This window comes from Vombatus ursinus, unplaced genomic scaffold (assembly GCF_900497805.2).
Source record: "Vombatus ursinus unplaced genomic scaffold, bare-nosed wombat genome assembly UNPS02004691.1, whole genome shotgun sequence".
NCBI lineage: Eukaryota > Metazoa > Chordata > Mammalia > Diprotodontia > Vombatidae > Vombatus > Vombatus ursinus.
This window is the reverse complement of record NW_020944469.1, coordinates 6,112,977-6,133,891: the sequence shown is the minus strand read 5'-3', so window position 1 is coordinate 6,133,891 and position 20,915 is coordinate 6,112,977. Positions and strand designations below refer to the sequence as shown.

General features: G+C 44.0%; 1 protein-coding gene across 4 annotated transcripts in view; it reads right to left on the bottom strand.

Moving 5' to 3' along the window:
* Positions 1-19,764, bottom strand: part of APOOL (apolipoprotein O like) — an 88,072-nt gene extending 68,308 nt beyond the window's left edge. For 3 of the 4 annotated variants that reach the window (XM_027839967.1, XM_027839969.1, XM_027839981.1), the window contains exon 1: positions 19,673-19,764. In XM_027839967.1, the coding sequence (XP_027695768.1) occupies positions 19,673-19,687 (15 nt within the window). In that variant the 5' untranslated portion in view covers positions 19,688-19,764. The remainder of the gene's footprint in view (positions 1-19,672) is intronic. The other variant, XM_027839973.1, reaches the window with a different exon arrangement.
* Between the last annotated feature and the right edge of the window lie 1,151 nt (positions 19,765-20,915).

Below are 20,915 nucleotides of genomic sequence, written 5' to 3'. Positions count from 1 at the left end.
AGGTCCCTTCCACCTGTAACTCACTGATCTCTTGGAAAAGGAAAAAGCAATTCTAGTCACAGAAAAGAGGGCCAGTCATGCTACATGAAGACTGGCCAAAGGAATAGGGCATATTTAGCATGGAGAAGAAGCAGAAGAGACAGGGTAGGTGTCTTTGAGTATTTGAAGGGCTGTCATATGGAAGAGGCAATAGAGTTGTTCCACTGGGCCCCAAAGTGTACAATTACGAGCAACGAATGGGGAAAAATAAACATTTATTAAGTGCCTACTACGTGTCAGGCACTGTTAAGCACTTTACAAATATTACTTCATTTGAGCCTTAAAACAACCTTATGAGATAGGTGCTACTATCCTCCAAGCCTCAGCTGAGGCAGCTGAGGCACACTTACCCAGGGTCACACAGCTGGAAGGTGTCTGAGGCTGGATTTGAATTTAGGTCTTCCTGATTCCAAGCTCTGTGTTCTGTCCACTGTGCTACCTAGTGCCGGTGCAAAGACTTGACGTCAGGTAAAGCTTTCTAGCTGTCAAAAGTGGGATGAATTGCCAAAAAGGCGGATGGTCCTCCATCCTTGGTTGTGTTCAAGAAGCTGTATGACTACACGGCAGGGATGTTACGGTAGGGATTGCTTTTGTGGAGGGGTTGGATTCTATGGTCACTGAGGTTCCTTCCAACTGTCAAATTCCGTGGCCCGAATGCCTCATATGTTCATGCTATTACCTAGGAGAGATCTGCCTAATGTTAAACAGGAAAACTAGTTTTGCTGAGCAGGACTGGGGGTGGGGGGAGATGGGCTATGCCTTGTTTATGATCTTTGTCCCTCTCCTCCTGCTCCCCACACAACACAGCATTCTAAGCATTCACTTAAGTTAAGCTGCCTATAAGAGGAGCTCAGAGGGCATATAGTAAGCTTCTAATATGGGCACAGATCAAGATTCTATAATATTGTATGACGTATACCCTTCTCTTTTCCTTATTTCCCCATTACTATCACGTAGGCCACCATCTTCCCACTGCCTCAAGCTCCCAATCTAGCTGTCTTCCTGAATGCCTCTCTTTCACCCCTCATCCCTGGTCAGTTATCAAGTCTTGCTGTTTCTTCCTTCCTTCTCTCGGACACTGTCCCCTTCTCTCGGACACTGCCACACTCTGGGGCAGGCCCTCATCACCCCACACCTGGGCTATTTCAAGAGCCAGTTGGCTGGGTTGGTCCTCACAAGTCTCTCCTCACTTCAGTCCTTCACTAGGCTGTCAAAATGATCTTCCTAAAGTATGGGTCTAGACTATGTCAATTCCCCCCACCCCCCACCCCCATCCCTCAATAAACTCCAATGGCTCCCTATCATCACCTCCAGGATCAAATATAAAATTCAGTTTGGTGTTCAAAGCCCTTCATGACCTAGCCCTCTACTCCCTTCCATTCCAGGCTTCTTATACCTTACTCCCTTCCATGAACTCTGGGATCCGGTGACACTGGCCTCCAACAAAATCTTTCATCTCTGGACTCAGTTTATTTTCACTGGCCCTCCCACTGGGATTCTCTCCCTCTTCCTCTCCACCTCATGAGTTCCTGGATTTCCTTTCTTTAAATCTCAGCTAAAATCCTACGTTCTACAGGAAACCTTCCCCAATTCCCTGTTAATGCCAATGTCTTCTCTCTGGGATCTTGTCTGTTCCCAGGTGTTTTCATGTTGTCTCTCCCATTAGAATCTGAGCTCCTTGAAGGCAGGGACCGTTCTTGTCTTTCTTTGTATCCTCAGCATTTAGCACAGTAGCTGGCACACAGCAGGTGCTTAATAAATGCTTTCTGACTTGTATACCAGTTGCTGAGGACTAACAAAATAGGATAAGGACAACAGGAGAAGATAAGAAATGGGTTATTATCTCCTATTTTCTTTAGGACTGTGAAAGAAGTTTACAAATAAAATCAACTTAAAGTGTCATTTGTTGTAACTTTTTTATATTCATGTTTTCTTCCTAAATTAGAAAACCTTAAAACTAAATTAGCCTCACTGAGTAATCAACTTCCTATGTAAAATAGGAATGGGTCATCTGAAGACAAAGGGGATTAAAAAAAAGTTTTAAAGTCTTTCCCCCTGAGATGTTCATTTCTATATAGATGCCCAAATGACTTGCGATCATATTCAAAAAGGCAACTCAGATATCATAGAAATCACTGAGATTTGGCGTAGAGGATTCATGACTGAAATAGAGCTCTGGAAGGATTTCTTTTTGGGGGGGTGAGGAGGGAGTTTGTGATTTTATCACGGAGGAGACCTTTTAAGTAAATTTCCTTCATACATACAGTTCAGAAACTCACCTGTAACTTACAGTCTTAGAAAGTTGATGGTGCAATAGATAGAACACTGGACTTAAGAAACAGGAAGACCTGAATTCAAATTCAGCCTCAGACAGTAGCTGGTGACCCTGGACGGACACATCATATGACCTATGCCAGCCTCAGTTACCTCACTTGTAAAAATGGAGATAATAAGAACACCGATTTCAGAGGGTTGTGAAAATCAAATAAGATAACATGTAAAGCACTTTGCCAACCTTAAAGTGCTTAACAGGGTGTCCCAAAAGTCTTAGTGCAGTTTAAAGCTATTTAAGATATTAAACTGCACTAAGACTTCTGGGACACCTTGTATAAATGCTAGCTATTATTATTCTTGTCTAGAATGGGACAATAAATACAGTCAGTCAATATATATTTACTAAGCACCTTCTATGAGCTGGGTACTTTGCAAAGCATTACAGATACAAATAAAAAGGGCAACCCCCCCCCCCCCGCAAAAAAAAACCCAGTCTCTGCCCTCAAGGAGCTAATGGCGGAGACACTGGCAAACAACTAAATACAAATGAAATAAAGAGAGAAGAAACTGAAGACTACTTAGTAGTCTCCACGGGAAGAGATTAAAGAGGATCAGGAAAGGCTTCCTGTAGAAGGTAGGATTTGAGCTAGGATTTGAAGGAAGCCAGGAGACAGAGATGAGGAGAGACAGTATTCCAGGATCCGGGACAGCCAGAGAAAATGCAGAGCTGGGAGATGAGTGGCTTGTTCGTGAAACAGCCCAGACGAGGGGAAGGGCGGAAGGTGTAAGAAGAATGGAATGGTGTGTGTGTGGGGGGGCAGGTTATGAAGGACTTTGAATGCCAAACAGAACATTCTATATCTGATCCTGGAGTTGATAGGAAGCTACTGGAATTTGCTGAGTGGGGGTAGGGGTGACATGGTCTGCCTTGTGCTTAGGAAGATCACCTTGACAGGTGAGTGGAAAATGGACTGGAGTGGAGAGACATATGGCAGGCTATTGCAATAGGTGTGAAGTGATGGCGGCCTGAATCAGGTTGGTGACAGTGTCAAAGGAGAGAAGGGAGCTTATCTGAATGACGACACAAAGGTAAAATCAACAAGCCTTGGCAATAGATTAGCTGGGGGTGAGGAGAGAGAACATGAGGAGCTAAGGATGACACCCAGGTTATGAGCCTGGGTGATGGGAGGATGGATCAACAGTAGTTGGGAGGGTGTGGGAGGAAAGATAATGAATTCAGTTTGGGACATGTCTGGTTTCAGATGTCGACAGGACATCCAGTTCAAGATTTCTGATGTCAGTTGGAGATGTAAGACTACAGATCTGCAGAGAAGTTAGGCTGGATACAAAGACGTGAGAATCATTAGCAGAGAGATGATCAGTGAATCTATGAGAGCTGAGGAGATCACCAAGTGAAAGAGTATAGAGGGAGAAGAGTTAAGGACAGAACCCTACAGGACACGCACGGTTTGTGGGCTGTGGGCTATAGGCTACCTCAAGAGAAGGAAAAAATTGATTAAGCTTAGGAAAAATATTACAAGTTTGACGTTGAGGCATGATATAGTAATGATGAGAGACTTCAATTATCTCTCTATATGCTCTCAAGAGTTCTCCATGCATCACGAGCAGAATGATTAATTTCCTGACAAGTTTTAAAGATACAAAGGCACTTTAATGACATAAGTGGAGAGTGCTGTGCTATCCTTCAAAAGAAAAAGGAATCAATGAGGGGCAAGTACATTTTGGATCCGAGTTTACCTAACAAAGAAGAAAATGATTGCTGGAGGTAGAAATGATAGGAACACTGACAGAACGTAACTACTTGATCTAAGAATTTGTGATAGACAAGGAGAGGAAAGTGAGTCATTTTGACACTACTCTTAGATTTGGGGAGAACTCATTAACCGGTTTAGATTTGCAAAGGCTTCAGAGAAAGGATGGGCCTAAAATTCAAGAGGAGGTCAACTCAGGAGGATGGGGGCTCTCAAACAGATTTCTGAGGAGGAGGAAAAGAGAAAGTTGTTTAAAGAGAACAATATGGAGGCACAGGGGACTCACTAACCAGCTTCAATTTTAAAAAGACACATATGTGTACAAAAATATTCATAGAAGCTCTTTTTGTGGTGGCAAAGAATTGGAAATTGAGAGGATGCCCATCAACTGGGGAATGGCTGAACAAGATGTGGTATATGAATGTGATGGAATACTATTGTGCTATAAGAAATGATGAACAGGCTGACCTCAGAAAAACCTAGAAAGACTTGTATGGTCTGATGCTGAGTGAAGTGAGCAGAACCAAGAGAACATTGTACACAATAACAGCCACGTTGTGTGATGACTAATATTGATAAACTTAATCCTTCCTGGCAATACAAGAATCTAAGACATCTCTAGAGCCTTGTGATGGAAAATGCTATCCACATCCAAAGAAAGAACTATGGAAGTCGAATTGCTATTTTTTTTTCTCTTCCATTGAGTTTTGTTTCCTTTTTCCGATGGTTCCTCCTATTGGTTTTAATTTTTACTTACAACATCACAAATGTGAAAATATGTTTAATATGATTGTAAATGTATAGCCTATATCAGATTGTGCGCCGTCTTGGGGAGGGTGGTGGGGAGGAAGGGGGAGAAAAATTTTAAACTCAAAAGTATATGGAGGTGATTATTGATAAATCAAAATAAATTAATTAAAAAAAAGACATGTATGAAAGATGAAAGGGCAGATCTCAAATACAAAATACAGAAGGCGGCCATGGATCTGTAAAAACAGCTCAGAAAAAAATCAAGCTCAGATTGGTAAGAAAAGTTAAGACAAAAAGGGGTCATGAGCCATTTTAGGGAAAAGTCAGAAATAGGCTATGAACACTTTGCCTAGACTTGATGGGCCTATAGCAACAGATAGCAGAAGACAGAATAAGCTCAGTTTACCAGGCTCCAATACCCTACATCACAATGTACTGAAAGAAATGGCCAAAGAGTTTGTGGAACCATTGGCACTGACTGTAGAAAGATCATGAGGGATGGAAGAAATGCTATTAAGACTGGAGGGAAAATATTGTTCTAATTTAAAAAAAAAAGAGAGAAGAAAGGAGAATAATGAAATTATAGGTCTGTGAGCATGACTCTGAATCAAGGCAACATTCCATAACATTACTGAAGAGGTTAGTAAATATCTTGAAAAAGAAGCCACAGTTGCAGTCACTATGGCATCTTTGAGAACAGGCCATTCTAGACTAATCTCTTTTTGACAGTTTTATTAGATTGCTACTTCATGGAAACACATTTCATACAACTTGCCCAGATTCTAGCAAGGCATCTGACAAAATCTCTCAAGCTATTCCTTTGGGAAATGGAGACATGGGGCATATAGATTCATTCAGAACTAGATCCAAAGAACAGGCATGGAAGGATGGATGCCAGTCTGGAAGGGTGTCTTTAGTGGGGTACCCCAAGGATCTGTACTTGGCCCTGTGTTGCTTAACATTTTTACCAGTTACTTGGATAAAGTCATAGATAATATTTATCCAATCTACAGAACACATAAAACTGGGGGAAGGAAGGCACTAAAGCTGGAGATGTGACACAATTTAAAGACTTCAATCAGCTACAGTCCTGGGCCAAACTCAATAAGATGAAATTGAATAAACGGAAATTCATGTAGGTTTTAGAAAAACCACCTTCACACCTACAAGATGGAAGGGGGCGGGGCTGACTTGATAAGTTATCTGAAAAAGATCTCGAGGTTTTAGTGGATCATAAATTCAATGGGTCAGTAGCATGATACGGCAACCAAAAAAAGTCCCAGTTTGGTTTGAGCTGACAGTAATGGAGGGATCATGTCCCAAGACAGTTTTGCTGTCCTCCAAGCTTTGGTCAGACTCCCTGTGAAACACTACTCTGGGAAGTACATAAGGCAGGCCATTAGTAAACTGGAAGGCATCCAGAGAAACAGAATCAGGACAGTGAACTCATCTTTCACCTTTTCCAATTTTTAAAAACATGACTGCAATCCATCTCAAATACAAGACACCCCACCTGGTATAATTTGTTTTACATGTCTCTTAAAACTGCAATCCTGTAGAGACTTTGGGATTTGCATTCAAAAGCATAAAGATAACTCCTGAGGTAATAAGAAAAGTTCCCTCAGTTAATTTTCCAATTCGTTTTTTTCTTTCCAGATCTACCTAGCCTTCTTTAAAAGCAGTGGTGAAAAAGCACACAAGGTGCCTTTCTTATTTTCTCTCTTTCATATTAAATTTTCAGTTACTTAAGATAATCACTTGAGTCAGGGTTGACAAAGGCCTCCTGGCTCTCAAAGATAACCAGTTAAGGAAGTGGTTATCAGTCACTGCTCCCCCTTTCAATAGGGGGCCACTTTCCCTTTGAAAATGAGATCATTCTCCTAGAATCCAGGGTGGATTGGGGGTTAAAGGATATACTTGCATTATCCTAACTTTGAAATTTTAATAGTGATGCTGCACTTCTATGCACTTTGACTTGTTAAAAGAGGCCTTTTCTTTTCCAGGTTGGTTCCTCCTCCTACCCACGGAAGAAAAACAAAACAAAACAACAAACCCAACAACAACAAAAACAAACCCCAGGGTTCCCCAGTTTGTTTTGCTAAAGACAGTTTCTTTGCTTTTTGTTAAAATAATCCAAAAGGAAATCAAGAGGAAAGCAACTTAATAACTCCTCCTAGAGACATGTCGTTTTATTGGGTCAAGAGTTGAGTCTAGAAATAATCATTAAGTGCTTGGGGGTATTAAGAAAGGCAAAACTAGCCCCTGTCCACAAGGAGCTTACATGTAAAATGCTGAGCTACTCCTAGTGATACTGGAAAGATCATGGACGACAGGAGGGGAAGGAGGCCATAAGTATTTACATAGCACGGACTGTGTGCCAAGCACAGGGCTGAGCACTTTTACAAATATCACCTCCTTTGATCTTCACAACAACCCTTCAAGATGGGTGCTTCATGACTTAATGTCCCCATCTGGCAGTTGAGGAAACCTAGAGGAACAGAGAGGTTCAGTTACCTGCCCAGGAGTCACACAGTGGTAAGTGTCCGAGGCCAAATTTGAACTAAGGTCTTCCTAGCTCTGAGCCCCTTGCTCCATCCATTGTGCTACGCAGCTGCCTCCTGAGAGGAGAGATATCACAACTTTGGAGAAAGGCAAATCCTAGCCCATTTTTTTTTAAGGGAGAAGAACAATATCTGTAAACTACTGGTCAAAGTTCAAATTCAATTCCTGCAAAAATTCTGCAAAGGCTCACTTTTTGGAACATCTAGAAAGGGGAGCAATGATGACCAAGAGCCCGATTAGCTACAGCAGACGAGGTCCTGCCAGATTAATCTCATTTCCTAATTTTTGACAGGATTATAAAACTATTAAGTAGACAAGGGAAATGCTGTGGATAGACTTTACCTAGATTTTAGCTGGGCTTCTGATCAAGTATCATACACTGTTCTTGTGGAGATGATAAGAGAGCAATGGATTATAAATAACAGTAAGCACTAGCATTTACACAGGGCCTTGATGATGGCAAAGGGTTTTACATGGCATCTCCCTGGACCCCCACAGTGAACCTGTGCTATTATGATCCCCACTTTACAGAATAAGAAACTAAGACTCCAAGAGGTGAGGTGACTTGCCCAGGGTCTCAGAGCTCATAAGAAAATGACACGGATTCAGAACTGGTTGGATGGCTGGATTCAGAGTAGTTGTTACTGGTTCAATGTCAATGCCGTCCAGGGATTTGAGATTGGCCCTGTGCCAGGGAATAAAGGACAATTTCAGTCCTGGTTCCACCTTGGGTTGACTGAGCAAATAAAGGCAGCTAGTTTTCCCTTTCTGAGCTCAGTTACCCAGACTAACAAACAGTCTGTGTCTTAGGAACCCTTCTGGTCCCTACATTCTTTGTTCTAAGGTCTCAGCTCTGACATCCTATGTTCAAAGGCCCTCAGTCACCTACATTCTAGTCTCAACCATCCCCAGTGAGCTCTAGAACTAGGTTCTATCATCCTGGGAACAAGAATTCAGCCCTTATGCCTTCCAGGGCTTCCCACATTATATCCCATGAGCCATATTGATGCCTTAAGGAGTAATGGAAGGAGGAAGAATGAGGCCAGTGAAAACCAGCTACAAAATGTTGAGAAGGCTGGGTTGAGTTAATCGTTCCAGGAACACAAAAGACAAAGCTGGATCCTTTTTTATCAATAACTTGGAAGCAGTGGTAGGTGGCATGCTTATCACATTTGCAGATGCTACCAAGCTGGGAGGAATAACTGATACAATGGGTGACAGTCAAGATCCCCAAAGATTTTGCCAGGCTCAAGAAATGGGCTGAATCTAATAGGATGAAAATCAATAGAGATAAATGTAAAATCATGTACTTAGGTATAGAAATAAGGAACTTCACAGATCTAAGACAAGGGAGGCACGGCCAGACAGCAATTGCTCTACAAAGGATGGGGAGGAGGGGTGAGTGGGGAGTGGTTGGTACAATGCAATCTTGACGAGTCAGCAATACGATATGGCAGCCCCCCAAAACTAATGCACACTTAGCTGCATTGAGAGGAAATGGAAGTCCATGGAACACAAGAAACTTTAATAAATGACTGACTGATTTATATAATCCCACGCTACTCCACCCTTATTATAGCTCATCAGGAGTACTGTGTTTATTTCTTGGCACCTCACTTGGAGTGTAAAGGAGGGCACATCGAAGAGCCTTGAGTCTATGAAGTGAAAAAAGTGGCTGAAGTGACTGCACATGTCAAGACTGCATATGTCCCTGGAAAGAACAGGCCCAGGGAGGAGGAGGGTGAGGGCAGAGAAAGAGACCTACAGAATAACCGTCTTCAAGTCACCAGGCTGGAGGACAATGACAACGATTAGAGCTGCCCATAAGGGGAATGAGCTGCACAGAAAGGTAGTAGGGCTCTCCCCTCCTTGGAGGTAACTCCAGTGGAAGCTGGACAACCACTTGTTGGACATATTACAGTGAGGATTTGGGGAAAGGGAAGGCAAAAAGGCCTTTATTAAGCACCTACCAAGTGCCGGTTGGGGGGCAGCTAAGTGGCCCAGTGGTTAGAGTGGCAGGCCTGAAGTCAGGAAGACTCATTTTACTAATTTCAAATTTGGCCTTAGACATTTGCAAGTTGTGTGACCCTCGGTAAGTCACTCAGCCCTGTTTTACCTCAATTTCCTCATCTGTAAAATGAATTGGAGAAGGAAATGGTAAACCATTCCAGTATCTCTGCCAAGAAAACTCCAAATGGGGTCACAAAGAGTCAGACACGACTGAAATGACTGAACAATGACATGTGCCTGGACTGTGCTAAGCCTTTACAATTATTTTATTTGAACCTCATACCAACCCTGGGAGGTAGCTGCTATTATGATCTTCATTTGAAGCAAACAAAGGTTATGTGACTTGTCAGGGTCACACAGCTAACAAGGGTCTGAGGCCTTCCTGACAGAACCTAGGACTTGGTCCCCTGTGCCACCAGCTGCCTATCGATATCTGTTCAATAGCAATGTGAGGGAGATTCCACTTGAGAGGGTTGGAGATGCTATACATCCTCTGAGGGCCCCTTCCAACTCTCAAATCCTATGATATATTCTAATAGTGAGACATGTAAATTAATACGTTCCTACAGGATGCAGAGAGTAGATGAATTGTAACCTTAAAGGAAAAAGCTGTAACAACTGGGGAGGGGGGGGAAGAGGGGGAGACAAAGGATCCTGGGAAAGGCCTTTGCTGGAAGGTGGCATTTGACTTGAGCCTTGAAGACAGATGTTCTGAAAGTGAGGAGGAAGGAAACTCCAGGAACGGGAGAAAGGCAGAAGAAAGGCACAGGGAGATGGGGTGTCATTTGTGAGGAATAGCAAATAAACACGTGTAACTGGATGCTAGGGGGCATGGAGAAGAGTCACCGGTAGGGACGGAAAGGTAAGAAGGGACCAGGCTCTAGTGTTAAATACCAGAGAACTTTACACCTGATCCTAGAGGCAAGAGGAAGCCCTTGGAGGTCACTGAGGAGAGAGGTACCAGACAGATCTAGGCTTTAGGAAAGTCATTTGGGAAGCTGACTGGAGATGGATGGACTGGAGTAGGCAGCCTTGAAACAGGAGGACCAATTAGAAGGCTACTGCAATCGTCCAGGTGAGAGGTGGGGGCAGTCTAAACTTTGACAGGATTTGTAGGAGTGAAGAGAAGGGTATATGTGAGAGGGGATGAAAGCTGGCTTTGGCCAAGAGAAGGGCCTCCTCTTCATCAGAGACTGGAATAAAGGCCGTAGCAGGAGATGAAGGTTATGAGATGAGAAGTGGAAAAGAGGGAGCCCTCAGTGAATGGCCTTGATCTTACTCTCCTAAGAGGGTGAGGGGAGCCGTGGGAGGCTTGAGAAGACACAAGCCAGACAGTTCTGGAGTAGAATATAAAGAATCAATGAGGAGGGAGTCAGATGATTGCTTAATTACTACAATGAGTATCTAGTTGAGATGACATAACCGAAAGTTGTAGCAGGTCTAATCAGCAGAGCTTCGAGATTTCCCACAGCTCCACTCAGCAGCACATCAATGAGAGCAAAGGAAGCAGATGCTAGAAGTATTCTAAGTTGTAAATGATGACAGGGCAGGGGGCCAGTGGGTACGGAATGGGGTGAGCAAAGGGATTTAAGCATAGAAGATGTGTCGATTTAAACTGTTTCACCAAGGAGGAAATCAAGATTAGAAATGGAAAAAAGTATAGCCAGAGCAGGAGTGTGGAATGGGAAAGTCCTGAGGGTTGGAAGGCTTGGAAGTCACAGTGTGAAGGAAGAATAGGGTTAGGCATAGGGAAAGATTGAATGATAACATATTATAATCAGATAATGGAATTTAGAGTTTATGCACACAGAAGTAGAACATTTGTGGGTCATGGCAAGATCAAGAGTACGACCATCTCAGTACATGGCGGACATTTGAGGGAGATTCATTGACAGGAATGTTGAAGTCTCTTCATATGACAGGGGAAGGGGTGAGGTGGAGAGAAATGCGGGAGGCTATACACTGAACCCTCTGAAGAATGTCCTACTTAGTAAATGGAGAGAGAAATTTTAAAGTAGATAAATCTCTTAAGTATTATAATGCTGAAATTCTTGTTCACCTCTCTTGCATACACACATGCTGTATAATTTGTATGATTTTTAGTTAAAAAAAATTTAGCATTGAATTAGAGTTGTGACTTCATTGGTACAGGGAACTGCCAGGTGGTAAAACCCCTCAAGCAATGCTTGTCGGTACACCCTCTGCAATTCCGAGTCAAAGAGAGCTGCCTATTACTATGTTTCTCAAGTGTGGTCCCTGGGGGTCCCTGACACAGGGGTCTTGTGAAGTGAAAACTACCTTTGTAATTCTACTAAGATGTTATTTGCCCTCAAGACCTCATGCCTGGACCACTGCAAAAGTTTGTTGCTTGGCCTTCCTGACACGTCTCCCTCCACTCCAGTCCATCCTTCATTCAGCAGCCAAAGTGATTATCTTGAAAGTGCCCATCTGATCATGTCCCCTCCAATCTCAATAAGCTCCGGTGGCTTTCCATCACCTCTACGATCAAATACAAAATCCTCCGTTTGGCATTCAAGGCCTTTCATAACCTACCCACCTCCACCCCCCTTTCTAGTCTTCTTACACCTTACAAATTCCATCTCTAACCACCCCCTTCCCTTTGATGCAGTGACACTGGCTTCCAAGCTGTGCCACAAACAACACACTCCATCTCTCTGCTAGGGGCGTTTTCTTTTGGCTGTCTCTCCTCTGCCTCTGGGCTAATATCCCCTCTTCGGCAGGAAGTTTTTCTGGATCCCTTATTTCTAGTGCCTTTCTTCTGTTAATTATTTCCCATTAGTCCTGTAGATAGCTTATCTGTACATGTTTGTTTGCTGGTGATCTCCTCCACAGGACACCAGCTGTCTTTTGCCCTCCTTTGTATTCCCCAGTGCTTAGCACTGAGCCTGGCCCATAGCAGGAGCTTAATAAGTGTTTACTGAACTACTAGAATATTCCTTTTTTTCAACTACTTATCTGTTTGGGGCCAGATTTTCTTCATATATTTCAACTAAAACATGTCAGAGAGCTAGATGGTGCAGTAGGTAGAGTGCTGGAAGGGGAGTCAGAAGACCCGAGTTCAAATCTGACCTCAGAAACTTACTAGCTATGTAACAATGGGCAAGTCACTTAACTTGTCTGCCTCAATGTCTTCATCTGTAAAATAGGATAACAGTAACTACCTTTCAGGGTTGTTGCGAGGATCAAATGAGACAATATTTGTAAAGCACTTTGCAAGATCTTAAAATGTTATTTAAATGCTATTATTAAAATCCTATTAAGCTAGACATTAAAGAGATTTGTAAAAATACGTAAAACAATGCCACTAATTTTTTTTGTGTTGGAAAACTTAGTAATTTTCATTTAAAATGTTATTTATGTTAATATGGGATGGGTTTATTATTTTTTAAAATGAATTAATAGATACTTTAAAATTTTATCAGTTTTAATTTCTACAATGAAATCAATAGGTATAATCTACATAAACAAAAACCCTTTGAAGTCTTCACTAATTTTTAGGAGTGTAAAGGGTTCCTGAGCCCAAAAAGGGAGAGAACCACTGGTTTAGAAAAAACACTGAAAGGTTATCTGACTTGGCCAGGAGTCACAGAGCCAGAGTCAGAGGAGGGATGTGAACCCAGGTCTTCCTGGCTTCAAGGCTAGTTCTCTATCCACTATACCATGCTCCTTTCCATGTGTTTGTGTGTGCATGTGTATGTGTTATTTCTTTATACTGCTTTTTTTTTTTTAAATGCATCATGGATTCCTGTTCATCACTGACTTTGAATTTCTAAGAGTGATCCAATCTCCACCTCCTCCCCCCTGCACGGTTTACAAAAGTCACCAGTTCAAGCACCCACCCAAGAGTTCCAGGCCCCCCTCACTTCTGATCCTGAGCCTGCAGGCAGAATAGAAAGTCTCCTCACAGATTTAGGCCCAAGGTTTGCTACAAAGTTCTATTCCACTTTTGGCTTCTGACACTGTGTCAATATAGACCTTTGTAAGGGGAGAGAAGAAATGACTGTGAGGAACCTCACAGCCCCCATGAGGAAGTGAGATTCCTTTTTATAAATGAAAGACGACCAAACTTTGGTCTTTGGGCTGCAGAGAGCTCCAAGGGCCTGCACTGCAGCTGTTACACAAATCTGGGAAGCCAGAGATCCTTTGCAAATCTCAGGAAACACACACACTCCAAACTGAAAGCACTCTGGGGCCACTCAGCAGCCGTATCTCTGAATATTTGAGACCAAGGACCCATTGAGTATCCCCCCAATTACTATCCCAATCAATTTGCCTTCAGGTACATCCATTTCCTGCTTTGCTTGCTTTCATTGTCTGGTATGGCCAGATTTACCACAAAAGGTACCCACGAAGAGAATATTTGTGGCTATGTGGTAGGGAAAACCAATAATCCCTCCAAACCTCAATTTAGGTTAAAGGAATTGCAAACGTGTATCCTGTAGAAGTTGGAGTGGGAGGGCAAGAGGCCAGAAATCTCAGCTACGTTTAATCATTTGAAGAGTTTTCACTTGTTCTGCTCGGTCTTGGGAAACACAAATGGGGACCAAAGAGTAGAGGATACAGTGCGAAAAACTGAGGTTTCGTATACAGAAAACTTGCGAATAAGAGTTACTTGAAAGTGGATTGGGCTGCTCCAGCACGTGGTGTGTTTCCCCCTTCCAGGGGGTCATCAGACAAAGAGCACTTTGTTGATTAGAGTGTAGAGGGATTCGTGCTTATGGATTGGTGTGGACCGCCTGAGGTCTCCTCCAACTTGGAGGCTGTCCCCCACGTCTACAGTGCTTCTCCTGGACCGCCATGCTCCCGTAAAGGGTCAGTTCAATTGTCATCTCCTAAAAGTGATCTTTTCTGGCCCTCCTCCCAGAAATTCGTATGAATTGTGTATATCCTTGTATGGGCAGTTTCCCCACAGAAGGTAACCCCCTGAGTGCAGGGATTTCTTCATTTTTGCCTCTGTATCCTCAGAGCCATGTGCACAGCACTTTATGAATACGTGGTGGATTGAATTGGTGCTTGTTATTCTGGTTTTATTCATGTTTAATTGTCTTTATTATTCTTTTTTTTTTAAAACCTCTTTTGCATGTTTATACAGAAAATAAAGCCAGGAAGCATATGTGGTTGAAACACTTAAGCCTACCAAGAGGCTGGAACACATAACCCAAAGGGCCTTTCAAATGCGGATGTTCGAGTGAGTATTCCTCCCAACAAAGCTATTCTCGTGTCAATGTTTTGTGTGACATTTAGAACCAATAAAAACAAACCTAAAAGTCTTTTATTTTGTACTAGCTGTGTGCTTCCTCGAAGTTTTATATTCACGTTGGCAAATTCTTCTAAATTTCTCAGAGGCCAGAGACAACTTCTGGTGTCCATCCACAGTCTTGGAGACGTGGGCCCCGCTCACCAGGTACATGAAGTACAAAATCACTGGGCAGCTCATCTCATAGAAACCTAGAGGATAAAGGGGTCGGGGTGAGGGTGGGGGGTAGGGGTAGGGTAGAAATGTTGGAGCTTTTTGTTGTGCCTCCATCCACTTTCACTGTCTGAAAGAATTCTCTGCCTTTTCCAGCATCCCAGGACTTGGACCCAGTCAAAGTGTCAGTGCCTGAAGGTGGCAGAGGCATCCCAGAGGCAAAACCACAGACCAAAGCTTCTTGAGGAATTCTTCAGTGCTAAGTGACATGGCCCTTAGATACAACCCAGTGACCTCCACGTCCTGCCACCTCCCTTGGCCTATCAGCTCCCCCCATCACCCTCCCAGAACCCTGACGCCCCCAGCCTCTCCCAAGAAATGCTCTCCCTTTGGTCTCATTTTAACATAACTGCTGGATTAGTTGGTCCTCCTGACTCCAAATTACTTGGTAAATGATTCACTTATCAATCACTACCACCCACCCCACCCCCACCCCCACTATAAGATATGAGCTTCTGCAAGACAGGGTCTTGGTTTCCTTTTTGGCTTTGGATCTCCATGTGTGGAAGGGTGAGCAGGCTCAGCAGGAATGTTGCCTGTTCCCTTTCATTAAGTTCCAGGGGTCCCTGGAGCAAAGGAATGCTCTGACTCAACCCCCAGCACCCCTAAGACACTGTAGAACACACAAGGCTGAGGCAGGGCTTTCCTCTTACGTTGTTTTTAACACAGCTATCATTCTGTAAGGTTCTGAGGACCAAGCAAGGAAGTAGCAGCTCAGAAATGTGTCCGCTGCTCAGGTAGCCACCCTTCCTGCTGACTTTGTCTCGCCTACAGTCATGCTTATGGGCCCAAATGGGGCTGCTGGGAAAACCTTTTGGTTTGAAACCAATTTTCAAAGCCATATTTGGCAAAGGTTCAACCTGGCACATTGCTAGGTCAACTTATTCTTACTAATAATGAGTTATTATAATTAACAAGAGATAACATTTATATAGCACTTTAAGGTTTGCAAAACACTTTACATATTTATCTCATTTATTATGTACTCGTACAATCCTGTGAGGTAGGTGTTAATATTATCCCCTTTTTACAAATGAGGGAACTGAGGTTGAGTGTTAAGTGGCTTGTCCAAAGTCACTGAAGGAGCACGAGGAGAAATTCAAATTCAGGTCTGTCCATCTCTCAGTCCAGATCTGTGTCCACTATGCCATAGTGCCTCATCACTCTCCTACATGCCTCTACGTGGGGATCCAGGTCAGACTGTAAACTCAAAACCAAACCCACCCACTGTCTTTCTTCCCAAAGCCTCTGCAGCTCTTTATGGTTTGCTCCTCCTGTCAGTGGCACCAGACAGGTAGAAAGCCTTGACTCCATCTCTGATTCCTCCCTCTCCTTCAATCCTCATTTTCATTTGATAAATTCTGTCAAGTCTAACTCTCATCTATTCCTTCATGTCCATTCTTGCTGCCTCCCCCCTCCCCTTACTTCAGGTTCTCAATACATTTCATCTAGACAATGTCAATAACTCCTTCCCACTTCAATCTAATATACACACCAAAGTAATCTTTGTAAATCACAGCTGTGAGGTCACTTTCTTTAAAAAAAAAAAATCCAAAGTGTGCCCACATGTGTACTGAAGAAAGGTCAAATTCCTCAGGCAGGAATTACAAACCCTCCACAATCTGGCTTCAACTTACCTTTCCAACCTTACCTCACATTATTCCAGCTACACCAGAATACGCTGTTCTCTGGGATTTGCCTACTCTTTTTTTGACCTTAAACCTGGAAATGCAGTACTGCCTCCCCTATCTTGGACAAGTGAACTTTTCCCCAACCCTTGCTTGCCAGCTTAGAAATTACTTTCTTAACCAAGTCTTAATCTCCCAACAAAAAAAAATGATCTCTCTCTCCTCTGAACTCTGAGAGGATTTTGTCCATATCTTGCCTCTGTACATATATTTCAATATAATTTATATTAAAATATTCATGGAACACTGAGTGGGAATGTCTGGGAGGTGGACTGAATTACTATCAATTTGAGAGTCAGATGTAACCCACATACTGGGACCTTGACCTCCTCCATCTTATGAACACTGGAAAAAAGAGGTTTTGAAATCTTTTCCCATTGTTCTCTAATATTCTGAAGGTCAGTCTCTTTATCACCCTATCTGCAGGTTTTCCAAACAACCTGTAAATATTGAATTGTTCTGTGCTTCACTGCCTTCTTTGGAATGCCGAATGCTTCTCACCTCTGCTAGACTGAACTCCTAAGGCAGGACTGTCTTATTCATCTTTGCATCCAAAGCATGTAGCACGATGCCTTCCTTTGGAGACAGCAGGTGCTTAATAAAATGTTTGCTAATGGCCCCTCAAAAAACACTTGCTAAATTGAATTACGAAAACTAAGACTGGCCTCATTTGCCTGTTTTGTGTATTGCCTTTTCCTCCTTATCCACGGGGGTGAAAAAGGGTTAGGGAGGAAGCAGCAGCTGCCACCTTCTTTCAATACCACTGTCATCAAAAAGCATTTAAGATGCACATTTAGTGTTTTTTTAAGATTATGCAACTAATTTTCTTTTGAAAACTGTATTTCTCTAACCCGGTCTCCCAGGCATAAATCAAACTGCTGGGAGTCAGGAAGGGAAACAGGGAACTGGCAGTGGGATCTAACTAAATGATAAGATCTCAGCTATGCCCTGGGAAAGGATGAGAGAACAAGGGAACATCGGTACCAAGCACGAAAAAAGTGACTCCGACACAGAAGATCTGGCTTCTTCTCCCAATTCTCACACTAAGTTATATGAGCCTGACCAAGTCACTTCATAACACTTGTAATGTGGGGATAACAATACTTGTCCTGCCTACCTCATAGGTTTTTATTTTTTACTTTCTAAACCTTTAAGTGCTATAGAGATAAATTACTAATTTCAGCACACTTTGCTCAGCTCTACTTACCAAAAAGATTGTCTCTTCTAAGACCAAGAGATCATTGTAATAGGTTAAGCCTTTTGGTTTTAGCAAGCTCAAAGTGTATCAGCAAACTTTTATTATTTGCCATGGAGTACAACTTGTCATAAGGATTTTAAGCATTAAGAGTCAAATCCCAATTTAAATGACAATACTTTAATAAAGTATCTTTTTCACAGCAACACTAGACCCCACCAACCCCACCACCACAAAGTCAACAATCACATTGCTTATTTCAAATTTTCACTAACAGGTAACACTTTCATGATTCTGAAATGCATCAAATTCATGTAAACTTTAACATATCATTGTAAAGGACCACCATATACAAGTACAAATAAGACAGACATCATTTTGAGGACCAGTTGAACCTTTGACAAAACAATTTTTAAAACTTATATTTAATTTTCCAATATTTAGCCACATCCACAAATACACCTAACAATAGTTTGGTCTACAAAGACTGCCTTGTAGAGGCCAGAGTAAAGATACGGTGAAATATTCAGATCATCATTCAGGAAAGTTTACAAGATATGGCCATGTAGAGTTTATCACTCATGGTTTTAAGACATGGCTGTCTTGATTACAATAGAAAGAGGGATGTTTAACAGTGCTGTGAAAAACCTTGTTGAACTATTGAACAGGAAAAGTAACCCTAAATTCAGATGTACTGAAATACCACAAGAGCATTCAACATCTGGATTTAATTTGTCTGGGTTTCAACTAATAATCATATTTCAGACAGAAAATTAAAAAAAAAAAAGGGAACAGTCTTGGATTATGAGGTTGACTGTTAATGGAGAAAGGAGGAGGGGAAAAAACAAGGGAGAGGTAGTAAGAAGGGTGCCCCTTAAGTGTTACCAAAACTTACCAGCCTTTATTTGTCCCCAAACCAGTCCAGGCTTTTGCTTTGAGGGAAACTGCCCCATGACTTGGGCTGGCAGTTTATATATATATAGACGATCCTGAGAATATTATGACAGGTGTGCTCTGGTGAAGAAGATGATTCCCCATGATATGGACCCCGGAAGAGGGCCTACGCAGTTGTCAAAATAGTGTATGGTGAGCCCTCCTACTGTAAACATAGGGATAGGTCCACAGCAAGAGGCAGTGTGAGTAGAAAGAGACCTGGATTTGCAGTCAGATGATCCGTGTGTAACTCTGGCTGGGTCACGTACTATCTGTGTGACCTTGGGAAAGGCCCAATCTCTACCTCCATTTTCCTTATCTCTAAAATGGGGGAATAACAGGAGCTCAGTGCAAGCTCCCAGGGTTACGGAGCAGTTCACGGGAGCAAATGGCTTCCTAGCCAGAAGGTTCTCCAGAAAATCTCAACTGTGCTAATGGACGAACGGCGAAGTCTCCCTCCAGGTTGTCTTCCCCGAAATAAACCCCACAAAAACCGTATTCGCCGGGTTCGAGGTAACCCCCTCCCTCAACGAGCGGCGGGGATAGGCTGACTCATGCTCCCAATTGTCTCCCTTCTGCTCCTCCCCCAAAGCCTAGCTCCGCAAGGCGACAAACAACCCTCTGCCCAACGTCCCTCCTCCCAGCTAGCCATCCCCTCCACTGTCTGATGGTTCAGTTCTGGGGAAGCGGGGGAAGAGGGATGCACGGGGGAACTGGGAGCGACGCCGACTCCAAGCTGAGGTGGCTGGGCAAGAGGACAAGGAGAATGGCTAGAGGTCAACGCCAGGGAGCGGCTCCCCACCCCCACCCCACCCTCTCAGGCCCGCCATTCGAGCTCCAGACGCCTCGCCTCGAGTGCCTCGCCCGCTCTGGGGCCCTGGCTCTCGGACCACGCCCCGGCCAGGGCCTCTGGGCCCTGTCAGCAAAGCCAAGAGGAGGATAAGGGGACGAGACTCACCCCCGCAGCCGCCATGACCGGGTGACTCCCTCCTCTCCAGCCCTGGCTTCCTGTACAGGGAGCCGAGAGGGACACACAGGCTACACTCTGGGCTAGGCCCCGCCCTCTGGTCCCCTTCCCCCCAGCCTCCCCACTTCCGCCCTGCCCTTCCCCTCCCCCCACCCCCTGCTGGGCTGCTCGGAGCCCGCGTGGTTAACCATTCAGCTCCAGTCCTGGAGTCAGGCAGGGAAGAGGAAGCCTGAGAGTGGTCGTCGTTTCCCCCCATTCCCCCCGCCTGGTCCCAGGGAAGGCAGCCTCGCAATGGGGGCACCTTCGCTGGGCTCAAGGAGTGGGTGCCCTTGTTGTTCGCCCGCTCCTGGGAAGCAGCCTTTGAGCTTCAGTGCCAGGAGGGCGCTGAGATGATCCCTAGGCAGCTGGTGCCCAACGGCGGTGATAATGTTAAAGTTGGTCCCTGGCCTGGGCCGGTGGGGCCTCCGGCGGGGCGGGGCGGGGCGGGGCGGGGCGGACCTAGCCTAGCAGGCCGCCCGCCTACCTATGTGGGCTGGGACCGGGAGGCGTCCTAGAGCAGCTGGGCCTTCTTTCTTTGCTCCCAGTGGTTCTTCCCTACCTATGCTCCCGAGCAGGTCCTTAACTCCTTAAGGCCCTAACACCTCGATGGAATTTGGGCTCCTTTACTTTTTTTTTGCGGGTTTGAATACTCCACGCCCAGCACTGCGCCCGGCGCTTGTAAATTGCTGGTGGCGCGGGATAGTTTGGGATTGTAGGTCAGAATTTGCTCGGCCTTTGTAGGAAAGGGGAAGCTGAAAAGGTTTGTTAGAGCTGCTAAGGGAAGGGTAGTTGCATTCTACACAACTATGCCTGAGGGTAGGCTTGTGGTTAGGCCCAACGGGCAAGGCAATAAACCAAACCAAGGCAGTTAATCCATTTTGTCAAACTTGGGGGAAAATAAAAGGGAAAGGGATCCAAATCCTGGAGTTATTAGAGAGGGCTCTATTTAGCGCCTGGAGAGCTAGGACCAAATTCCACCTCTGATCCTTACTAGCTACGTTACCAAAACCAAAATCACTTACCTTGTCAGGGCTTTAGTTTCCTCGTCCAAAAAACAGTGCTAGTAAGAGCTGCACCTACCTACCTACCTCACAGAGTTGAGGTGAGGAAAGCGCTTTTCAAACCTCAAAGTGTTCAAAACCAAAGAAAACCAAACAAAAGGGAGTTATTAGCTGGTGTGCTGTGCAAAGGAACG